General features: G+C 36.0%; 1 protein-coding gene across 1 annotated transcript in view; it reads left to right on the top strand.

The window, feature by feature from the left end:
• Positions 1–11,256: 11,256 nt before the first annotated feature.
• LOC143746090 (uncharacterized) overlaps positions 11,257–12,285 on the top strand; it is a 48,316-nt gene continuing 47,287 nt past the window's right edge. The window contains exon 1 of the mRNA XM_077237822.1: positions 11,257–11,419. Coding sequence (XP_077093937.1) covers positions 11,374–11,419 — 46 coding nt within the window. The 5' untranslated portion in view covers positions 11,257–11,373. The remainder of the gene's footprint in view (positions 11,420–12,285) is intronic.

Genomic DNA, 12,285 nt, shown 5'->3' with positions numbered 1-12,285 from the left:
AAAATTGAAATATTAATAGTTTAGGGGTCAAGAGCCCAACTAAAGCAAACAATGATCACCAAAATGGTGGCTTAAATTTTGTATTTTCTCCTTTGGTGATTCTGCTTGTTAACATCAGGTGTCTTCAATAATCACATCAGCAGAGGTCAAAATTTTGACATCAAATTGACATTGACACTTTGACGTCAATATGACTTTCATTTTTTACCTATTTCGTGACGTCATTTTGACATAATGTTTGATGTTATATTGATGTTAAATTGATGTCAAGGTGCCCGCTGGGAGTGTACATATGTGTCCACACAACAGGGTGTTAAAATGAACACTGAAGCAATGTTAAAGTTAATGAGATAATTAAGTGATTAATTAAGTAATGATTGGCCATTAGTTCTGACACCTAATGTTAATATGCAGAATCATTAAAGGAAAGAGAAACAACAAGAACAGAAAAAAGAGAAACACAAGAAATGAAGCTCAAGCACAAGTTCTGCCGGGAAGACTCAATTGTTACGTCACTCATTACCTTCTCATCTATCCAATCGTGTTCTTATACTAGTGGTATATAAGATAGGTACTTACACATGTCTGAGTTCGCAGATGCTGACGCTTCCATTTAGTTGTTCACGTCAGTCGCCGACCAAACATGTCAAAGGACACGCAATTTGTTTGCGTTTACTCTGATTCCGACGATGATTTCATCCCGCCGTCCCCTCCTGCTGCTCGCCGTAGCTCACGCATCCAGTGTTGTTTCTCTCCATGGGTGCAGTGGTCTTCTGAGGACACGATCAACGTCCTCGGGGACGCCAGCATACCGGTCAGCCAAGGTCTTTCTTGAGAAGATCTACTCCTGGCCCAAAACACCCTGGTTAATCCGCCTGTTTCTCCTTATTCGTCTTCCAAAGCTTCAACGTCGGAAGTTCACCCAAAACCAACTGGCAAGAAAAGATCGGCTAAATCATCCTCACCTCGTCCATCTAAAAGATCATCGCTGCCCGCGCGGGCGCCATCTCCCATGCAGACCATCAACTCTACAGACATGAATTACCAGCTTATCTCCGCAGTTCAAAGCCTTTCACAAACCGTTAAAGGACTTGAATCTAAAATGTCCCCTTTCGAACATTCCTTCATTAACCCTAACTTCGGCTCAGATCCGGCCTCGAACTCTTCAGCAATTCCTCAGTTCCACCCTCCTTCTTTCGGATTAAGCAAGCCTCCAAACGAGCCTTCTACATCTTCTAGCCTGCCTGCTCCTTCTCTACTCACGATTCAGACCCCATTTCAAGATGTCTCTGCTCCACCGGCTACTTCAAACTTCAGTATATCCATAGCAGCTCCAGCTCAAGCTTTTGGTAGGCGCTTTGTTTCTTCAGGCGCCGTAACAGTGTCCCCACACCTAAGAGCTAACATCATCCAAGGTAAGAATGTTAACTTAGCTACATTACTGCTTCCTTCACCTGCCGCCGACAGTAAAAATTATCGACTGTGGTGACGTGGCAGTCCTTCTTAAAACCTCCGATCCTCGCTTACAGCGCAGTCTGTCGTTTGGCGAATTCGTAATTGCTTTTAGCATTTACAGAGACATTCTGTGCCAAAGCTATCCTGAGACAAGGGAAGAGTTAGATCTCTATCTAGCCATGATGGCAGACTTTAGCCAAAGATACGGGGCACGTTGTTTTACGAATACCACGAGTCATTTTTTGCAAAATCTGCTTCCTTCATCACCATTTAAAACTCAAGACTAGACTGGTCAGTTACAGACACCGAACTGCTCGTTCGCCATTTCGGCGGCCAAAAAACGTTAGCTTGTGCTGTTTGTAGCGCTCACGGTCACTCGGCTCCATTCTGCCCTAAAGCATTCGCAAGCAATGATCCAGTCGCTGTCCGCGGGGCTGAAAACGTAAGACTCCCTTCAAACAGCAGAGGTCGCCGTGTGGCAGAATTCAACGGCGTTCCTATATGTTATATATATATATATTTAATGAATCTGTTTGCGCCTAATCTAATTGTAAATTTGCTCACGTTTGTAGTTCATGCAAGGATCCGCACCCGAAATCTGTCTGTCCACGCCGGTACAAACCTGCAACCCGCGGGAAAGTCCCATTTCAGAAAAGATTCTGAATAGTCACCCATCCAATCCCATTAATATTTCAAACCTTTCAAGTTACCTTTTTTCTCACCCTGATCCAACAATTGTTGATTATCTAATCACCGGCTTGTCCCAAGGGTTTCGGGTGGGTGTTCTTTCTCATATCACTGGCTCTTTTGTTGCAAAAAATTTGCAATCAGCCAGAAATGAACCCGGCATGGTTTCAGCACTACTAGAGAAAGAGGTCAATAAAGGATACACTGTAAAAAAAAATCCTAATTTTACAGAAAATAACTGTGATTTTTTGACGATCATTTTCTTTAATTTTAAATTATACTCAAAACACTGTAAAATTACAAATAATATCTGTAAAATAAAAATTCAGCTGTTATTTTAGGTATTGTGACATTAATGACAAATTACAGTAATTCACATTTTTTATACAGAAAATTGATTGTATTTTTCATACAGTATATTTTCTGTTTTCTTAAATTACATAAAAATGTATGTAAAATTACAAATATAATCTGTAATTTAACAGAAACAAAACAGTTAAATGATAAAATGGTCAAATGACTGTCAGCTCCACAAAAAACTGTAAAACATCCTAAATTAAATAAACTGAAAAACACTGTTATTTTACAGGTATTTCCTGAATAATCACGATCATATACCTTCATTGTAAAACAAAATCGTAAAAAAATGGTCAAATGACTGGCAGCTACGGCTGCCAAATAAAAACCATAAAATTAAAGTAAAATATGCTAATTTAAATAAACCGAAAAACACTGTTATTTTACAGGTATTTCCTGCATTATTATGATCAAATACCTTCATTGTAAAAAATCGTAAAAAAAGGGTCAAATGACTGGCAGCTACGGCTGCCAAACAAAAACCATAAAATTAAAGTAAAATATGCTAATTTAAATAAAGTGTAAAAAACTTTAAAATAAGTTTGATGTCACCATGATTGGGATCAGTGTCTGCTTTAGTTGGGGTCATGACCCTTGAGATTTAACTTATGCTTTTCTCTGGCTGCTTTAACTGTGTATTTGATACACGTTTGTCATAAATGCTGGAGAAAATATCAGATGATCTTGATCATTAATTGATGATGTTATAGTCATCATATGATGATCTGATTCACTGATATGACAGTCAAATCTCTGTATATGATAGCTTAGATTACAGAGTATGTAGGTGGAATTTAGCTTTATACAAAGTTTTTAATTAATGTCATAATTTATCACATGACCCTTGAATATTGTGGTATCAGTATTATAACAACCTGCATTTAAAAAAATATATATATATATATATTACACAAAAAAAGCTTTGTGGTTTTTTTAGTTGTATAGAGACATCAAGAATCAACATATGAATCTCAACAATGGTGACAACCAAAAAAGTTTTTTTTTTCATTGTCACCATTGTTGTGATTCATACGCTGATTCTTGATATCTGAGTGAGTCTATATGATCCTGTCAAATATTTTCTGTATTTACTTCATAAAATCTGAGTATCACAGCACTGGAGAATGTTTTATAGAAGCCTTGTCATGAAAAATGAATAACTAATATTTAATGACATAATCAGATATTGTACTTCAGATGGTATCAATGGAGCCGGACTCTACATGATGACTATACTCACTACTAAGCGACCAACATTATCTGACCTGAGTTTCTCTTAGACTCTTACGATAATAAATATGCATCAGAGACACACAGTTAATGCAGCCAGAGAAACATTAAAGTTCAACACTAAAAGTTCAAGAGCCCAACTAAAGCAAATACTGATCTCCATCATGGTGACATCAAACTTTATTCTTTTCAATAAAGCTTCAACTTCTAAACCTCTGTTAATTCTCATTAATAATGTTAGTATGAAAGAAATAAAGTCTGGATTGTAATAAGTGAAAATGCTGCGATCCTGAGAGATCTGGTAGTGTTTAATGTTCTGTTGGGGTTTAAAGTGTTTCTGTATGGTGTTTCGTGTGTCACCATTGTGTTGAAGAGTAGAGCCTGAGCTTCAGTCCAGGATGAGCAAATAAACACTGATGAAATGCTGCATGTTTCTTTATTTAACTGACAGTAACTGTGTAGTTGCTGATGTAGTGACGTATATAGTCAAAGCAAATCATGCATGTAATTAACTGCATGTTTTTCAGTAAATAAATCAGGAAATAAATGTGAAATAACTGTGTTTTAACTGTGTGTTTCTGTTAAAAAAGATTAATGAAGATTTCTGTAAAAGTATTTTGCACTTATTTAAATTAAGATATTTGACATTAATTTTATGGTTTTTGTATGGCAGCCGTTGCTGACAGTCATTTGACTGTTTTTTTTATGGGATTTTTTTACAATGAAGGTGTTTGATCGTAATAATTCAGGAAATAGTTGTAAAATAACAGTGTTTTTCTGTAAAAAATTTAAGGAAAAATTTCTGTAAAAGTTTTTTGCATTTCATTTAAATTACGATATTTTACTTTATTTTTACGGTTTTTGTTTGGCAGCCGCAGCTGCCAGTCATTGACCGTTTTTTTACGATTTTTTTTTTTACAGTGTACGTTATCGGCCCTTTCGCTTCTCCTCCTTTCTCTCCTTTTCGGATCAATTCTATCGGCGTCGCAACACGTAAATATTCCGGCAAAAAACGTCTCATTTTCGACATGTGTTCTCCTCATTCTTCTAACATAGCAAGCGTTAATGAATGCATTCCTCTAGCTCCTTTCTCTCTACATTATGCCTCAGTTGACAATGCCATTCAGTTAACCAGTTTTACTTTATTTCTGTCATACATCTATAACAATTCTTGAGATTCAACATAAGTTTAGACGGTAATGTTTTATGGAATTGTTCGTTTCAAGTAATTATTATGGTGGTCAGTATTTGCTTTAGTTGGGCTCTTAACCCTTTTCATTTTTTAACGTTATTTTTTCTCTGACTGTTCCAACAATGTGTTTATAAAGCACATTTGTTATTGCAAGAGAAAACGTGATCTGCTCACAATATGTTTTGATGATGACATTATCATCATATAGTGCCCTGAGTCACTGATGTCATTCAGAGTCTGAATCTTTGGCTATATTCTTCAGTAGCTTTAACTATATGTAGCTTCTTGGTGTCTGTGTGTGATTGTAAAACCTTCAGATTATTAAAGCACGATTGGAATTAGCTACTGTAATGAAAAATTAATAAAGCATTTGTACAATCAGTTTATAATGCTGGGTGAGATCAGTGAATCAGGACACTACAGGATTATAATTTCATCATCGACACATAACCTTCATGACATGGGCTGCATTTCCCATAAACATCTTATGCCTAAATTGATCATAGAACAATTGCAATAAAGGGTCTTTATGATCAAAATAGGCTTACAATGCTTTCGGGAAACACAGCCCAGGTCATAGTTTCTCTTGTCACAACATATGTGCTTTATAAACACAGATTTGGATCAGCCAGAGAAAAACTAATGTTAAAAAGTAAAGGGTCAAGAGCCCAACTAAAGCAAATACTGATCACCATAATGGTGACTTGAAACGAAACATTCCATAAAACATTACCATCTAAACTTCTGATAATCTAAATAAGACCGTGTGTAGATGTATGACAGAAATAAAGTCAAACTGGTAATTATATGTGCAATAATGTGTAATGGCTCGAAGTCAGTAGTTCTCTTTCCTTCAATGATTCTGCTTATTAACATCAGGTATCTTCAATAATACTCAATCATCACTTAATTAATCACTTAATTATCTCATTAACTTCAACACAACTTCAGTGTTAATTTTAACACCCTGTAGTGTGGACACATATGTACACTGAGGAGTGTTAATTTAACACTGGGGATTTTGCTGTGTATTGTTTTATGGTGTAGGATCTAATAATATATCCTATATATAGATCCTCAGCACCTTCTACCTTATTTTGTTTATAATCTCAGGTAAGGTAAAGTATTGGTCAAATTCTACACTAGATGATAAGTATTCAAATTCATACTTACTGTCTAGAAGAAAGACCCCTCCGTGGTTTAGTTCTTTATAGAAAGCAGAGACTTGTGGCAGGCAATCTTTTCTATGATAATTATAAGTAATTTTATTATATTTGTTATTTAAAGGTTACATACAAAGTAAAAAGTTAAAGTAAAATAAAAGTAGTTCACAAGTTCCACCAGCAGGTGTCAGGCTTGGATCATCAAACAATGGAGAGGCTGGCTCATCTTCCAGCGTCTGAACATACATAATACAGTACTTTTTATAATGTATATTTCCTATCACACCTCTTCATTACATATTCAACCTCATATGCACAAATTCATCCAATCCCAGATCTTTAACAATGGTTAACTCCTTTAATCCTTTCACAATTTTCTTATAAAAAGTTCTGTACTCCTTTATCTTCCTCCTTTGAGCTCGACCTCTCAGCATTCTCCTCCTTCTAGTCTGGAAAATAACACTAAGGTAATACTTACATTTTCCTTACTATATGCATGAGGTGATGTGACACACATGTGAGTTAAACGACCTCAGTTAATTCTCAATAAAACTTTTGTAGACGTCTGACAGAAATAAAGTCAGTCTGGTTAGTAATAAGTGAAGCTGGTATTGCTGTTTATGGAGTTGTTTATTCCTCCTCTGCTGAGATCTTCACAGATTTAATGTCTTCTTTTCTCTTCAGCTGATTTCATCTAAGGCTGTGGCAGTTGTAGTTCTTGTGTTTTCTGCTCGTCTCTTTTTCTGTTCTCTTCTTCTCTTCGTTGATTCTGCTTGTTAACAGGCTTATTAAGGCTGAGATGACTCCATATTTAATATACAAAGACCTTGTGGCTCAGATAAGGTCCAGTTCTGGTTTATTTCTTTGCTCTTGGCTGACATGTGGCATTGCTATGGCCTGCTTGTGGCCCAAATCTGGCAAACAGAAGCGGCCCGCCCAAGGGCTGTCATTCCACGTTGCATGTGGGCCGAAACAATGTTGCTATGTGGGTTTGGCTGCTACTCGCAGTAGAGCGATTGTTGCCATCTTCAGTTCTCTGTGGGCATTTAAAAAACGCAAATATTTTGTCTGATTTTCATCTCGTTGACGCAACATATTTCCCGCCGCGCGCTCTCTGTCCGCAAGTGCTCATCTGTATGTGACTCAAGTGTTTGTTTGTGTGCGCACTCATTGGGATACTTGTAAACGCGCAAACACAGACAGAAAAGAAATGCCATCGTGGAAATAAAATAAATGGCATATTACTTAAGTGATATTTAGTTTGTTTAAAAAAATAACAAATTGTAATCTGGCGCTTAAAGAAAATCAAATCAAATTTACTTAACCTTCAAGGGGGGCGGGATGAGCCGTTAGGAGGGCGGGGCGCCCCCTTATATAATGGTAGGGGAAACACTGCTCTTTATAAAGTCTTCTTTATAAAGTCTTATAAGCAACTTAAAAATAAAAGTTGTAATGAAAGACTCTTTATAAAGTCTTCTAAGCATATTAGGAATAAATGAACAAATTGCATGCTTTTCCTAACAGTATATATACTCACAGTATATATACTTTGTCAGATCGTTGTGGTATGTTCCTGGTTGTGTTCCTGTTCCGTTTGGCGTCTTCCCATGATCTTTCGTCTTCCCGTGATCTTTCGTCTTGTCTTTGTCAGATCGTTGTGGTATGTTCCTGGTTGTGTTCCTGTTCCGTTTGGCGTCTTCCCGTGATCTTCATTCCTGTTGGATGTGTGTCTTCGTTTCCTGTTATCCCCTCACCTGTCATCCCTCATCTACCCGGTTGCCCGTCGAAGTTGCGTCACTCTCCCGTCCTGTGTGTGGTGTTGTGTAAACCTGACCTACTCTGTTCATTCCATTAAAAAAATCATCATTACCTGCTTTTGCCTTTTCTAGCGTTCTTGTGACACAAACATTACTACAAATTCAAGGGGGCTATATAAAAGTATCTTTGATTGTGTAAGGGTGAATCCGACCGTCTAAGACAGGGGTGTCAAACTCAGTTCCTGAAGGGCCACAGCCCTGCAGAGTTTAGTTCCAACCAGCTTATACCTGTAGTTTTTAAATAAGCCTGAAGGACTTGATTAGCTGGATCAGGTGTGTTTAATTAGAGTTGAAGCTAAACTCTGCAGGGCTGTGACCCTCCAGGAACTGAGTTTGACACCCCTACTCAAGAGTGTTAAAGTTAATGAGATAATTTAGTGATTCATTGAGTGATGATTGACCATTATTGAAGACACCTGATGTTAACAAGCAGAATCACCAAAGGAGAAAATCAAAATTTTAAGCCACCATTATGGTGATCAGTGTTTGCTTTAGTTGGGCTCGTGACCCTTAAGCTGTTAACATTAGATTTTCTTTGGCTGTTGTATCTGAGTTATAACAACAAAGTGATCAAAGAGAAAAGGTGATTCAATGGTGTTGGTTATGTTTTGACACAATCCTCACTTACCCTGCATTACAAAGCTCGTTTAGAGAATGTATACCTTGTTGATTACAGCAGTCCTGTGATTCAATGACAAACGATATTCAGCATTTTCAATATAGTCCAAAACATTTCTTAAATGTGTGATTCTTATGATTGTTCAAATTATGATTGTCATAATAAAACCAACATTAATACTACAGTAAAACCATAGTAACCATGACTGTAGTAACTGGTATTTTTAAAAAACATGGTTTTGATACCATGGTTCTACTACAGTTACATTAAAGCAATACTATATTAAAACAGCAGTTTTACTAAATTATGTTCAAAACAAACATCTACAAAATAACAACAGAAAGAAGTTAATTCTATGATACAGACTTTATTAGAGAAATTACATAATCTGAAAGAAAATATAAACTTGCATTTGTTCTCACAAACTTCTGTCATAAAACAAACTACAAAGTTATACAAAATTATCGGTGATAAAGTGGTGCTGTGCAATGGTTAAAAAATTGTTGCTAATTTACAAATAAAAACTATCAAGTAGTTCCACTGTAATACTGATTTATATACAAAAATAACATATTTTACAAATAAACATGACTTTAAATACACAGCATCTACCTCCTCTAAAATGTCTACAACCAAACACGTGCCCAACACAAGCATGTTTGCAATTTATACTGCACTCAGAGATGGGAAGTATTTTAATTACAAAATACTCAAAAGTAATTATATACGTATTTCAAATACAAAATACAAAATATGTAATTTGTATTTTTTATGTGAGTGTGTTGCTGAAATCTGAGTACACAGCAAAAAGTGTTAAATCAGCACTGCTCAAAGAGCATATGGTTCCACTCTACAGAGTGTTCAAGCTAATGAGATAATTAAGTGATTAATTGAGTGATGATTGAGCATTATTGAAGACACCTAAAGCAGAATCACTGAAGGAGAAAATCACAAATTGTAAGCCACCGTTATGGCGATCAGTGTTTGCTTTAGTTGGTCTCTTGACCCTTATATTGTTAACTTTAGATTTTGATCGGCTGTTGAATCGAAGTTATACCTGCCAGATGAACAAAGAAAAAGAATGATCTAATGTTGATGGTTATATTATGACATTCATCATTTGAACTAAATGTGTATGATTTATGCTGTTGGTTACAGCATAACTGAGATTCTGCATAAATATCCAGAATTTGAGATATAATATAAAGGATTTTTAAAAGTTATAAAAAAATATGTTTCTTTTAGGCACACACAGACATCAAGATTCAGTCTATGCATCTCAACAATGGTGACAAGCAGAATATTCAATTAGGAGAAGTAAATTACATAGACAATTCAGATCATAATTTATTCATACCGCAATGCATGATGGGAGCCATTAATGAGTTGTGATTGGTGGCAACAAGGATTATTATTGTCACCACGGTTGAGATTCACAGGCTGATTATTGATTACTGTGTTTCTAAATTAATGCATTTAAAAGTGATTTGATCAGAACAATTTTTAATAAATGTTTTGGATTATAAGAAAAATTCAATTATCATATGCTGTATAACCACTAAACTGTTGCTATCAAGTTAAACCAGATCATCTGAATGAGTTTCATTTTTCAGATCACAGCATGATTATGTCAAATCATAACCAACACTATCAGATCACACTTGTCTTTGGTCATTTGACTGTAATAAATCAATAACAGCAGACAAACAAAACTTAAACTTAAAGTATAAGGATTAAGAGCCCAACTAAAGCAAACACTTATCGCCATAACGGTGGCTTACAATTTTAGCCACAGTTCCTACAGTTCTGCAGCTCGAGACGCAGGAGTCCAGCGCGGCAGCTACACATTTCCATGTTGTACAATTTAAATAAGACAACATCTCTATTGCAAACCTCTCCATCAATGCAACGTCATTACCATATTGCCAAAGAGCTGCATGAACACACAACTCGGATCTGAACAGTTGCGATACACAGTGTGGAAATCATTTTAGATCAGATTCCAATCGGATACAAAGATAATCGGATTTGGACTGGCAGTGTGAATGTAGCCATAGTTAACTACTTACGTCAACATTTTAGCCATAGTCAACGCTTCATTTACACATGTGGCTAATGTTGTGCCTATCTCAACCACAAACGCCTTCTTTCATCAGTTTTTTGCACTCTTCCCTTTAACTTTTGGCAGTCTATAGAACTCAAAATATTTTTTTCCAGGTGCGACCGATTAGTACAGACCAAAACACGACCATTTTTCAGCAGCAATAATCAGCCAAATATGCAAGTCCCTTCAGTTCAGTGGCATTGTTTACGTTCAGTGCCTCCAAAATGGCCAACTTCCGGATTGATGACGTGTAGTGAAAACACTCTATACTTTGAGAAATAACATACTGCACCTTTAAGGGTACAAACTGATAGGAAAGCTTCAGAGCTTCACATAGCTTTGTTCAACCATCACTATAAAAAGGTAACACACACAGAAATACTCACACACTCACACATGGAGTCTACCATGTGCTTCCGGAGGTGAGTATTAACATGAATTACTTTATATTTGTATACAGTAGGCTATACATAATAATCATATAATCTTCAGCATCATTACACATATTAATCATACAACATAACATATATAATATCCAATGCCATTCATTAATCTGGGTCTTGTTTTCCCAGCTCTCCCCCAAACTAACAACATTTAAGACGGTCCAGTCACAGGAGCGATTGCGCAGGCGCAGTGCGGGATTTCGGCGGTGGGTGCGGTTCAGAAATCTCAAACACTCAAAACATACAGACACAACGGTGGAGATTGATTGCCACAATCGTCCTTATTAAACTCAACTTCTCAACAAAATGAAGAAGGTGTTTTCTATTTGTGTATTTTGCTTCGTTATAGAAGGTAAGTGTTTGAATTCTGGTTTTCTGTAATGCTTTCGGTTTCTCTTTCTACCTGGCAGGTGACAAGTGCGGTCTTTAAACGCCTTTGCTTATCAAGTACGCATTTTAAACTACATATTAGGCTTAGGATTGATGATGTGCTTGACTCATTCATTTAGAATTTTATAGGAACGTATCCTCCAAACACAAACGAAATGTTCTGCTTTAAAGGAAGTACAGTTGACAACATTTTTACAGATTCGAATTTCCCGGATCAACTTCAATGTTACACACTGCAGTGCCACTAAATTCAGTTTACACATCAGTGGTCTCCTACTGGTTATACCTCATCATTTAGTTTGAAAGAAAAGTTTTTTTTGCATAATTTTATGAGATTTGATTGTGTTGTAGTTTAACCAGCAGGAGAGTATTGTTGTGTGGATGGACTGGATTTGATGGCATTTGTTATTCAATATTGTTGATAATATAAAGTAATAAAATTATGCAAAAGCTTTATAAATTATATATTTAAAAAAAAAACTAAAACTCACTCGACCAGCATGTTTCTGCCTTTTTGACCATTCCCTCCCCTTTATTTACAAAAATAATAATAATAGTAATCGATCCAATGGCGGTATTCGAATTAGCGGTGAAGGTCTCTGCGTGTTACTGTCTTTTCTCGCGGCAAAGTATTTTTGGTTAAATGCAATACATTTTCTCATATGTATTAACAAGTTATTTCGTCTGACTCAATAAATGTAAACGGTTTTAATGATATCTGTGCATCATTAAATGTGAGCGAATGTTTTATTATTCTATTTAAACTCTTGAATGAAAATAATGTCAAATTCAATTAGAATAATCAAATATCACAATTTAATATGTCAG

This window comes from Siphateles boraxobius, unplaced genomic scaffold, assembly GCF_051911475.1.
Source record: "Siphateles boraxobius isolate OS27281-9 unplaced genomic scaffold, OSU_SipBor_1 21, whole genome shotgun sequence".
Classification (NCBI taxonomy): domain Eukaryota; kingdom Metazoa; phylum Chordata; class Actinopteri; order Cypriniformes; family Leuciscidae; genus Siphateles; species Siphateles boraxobius.
This window is presented reverse-complemented; position numbering and strand designations above follow the sequence as displayed.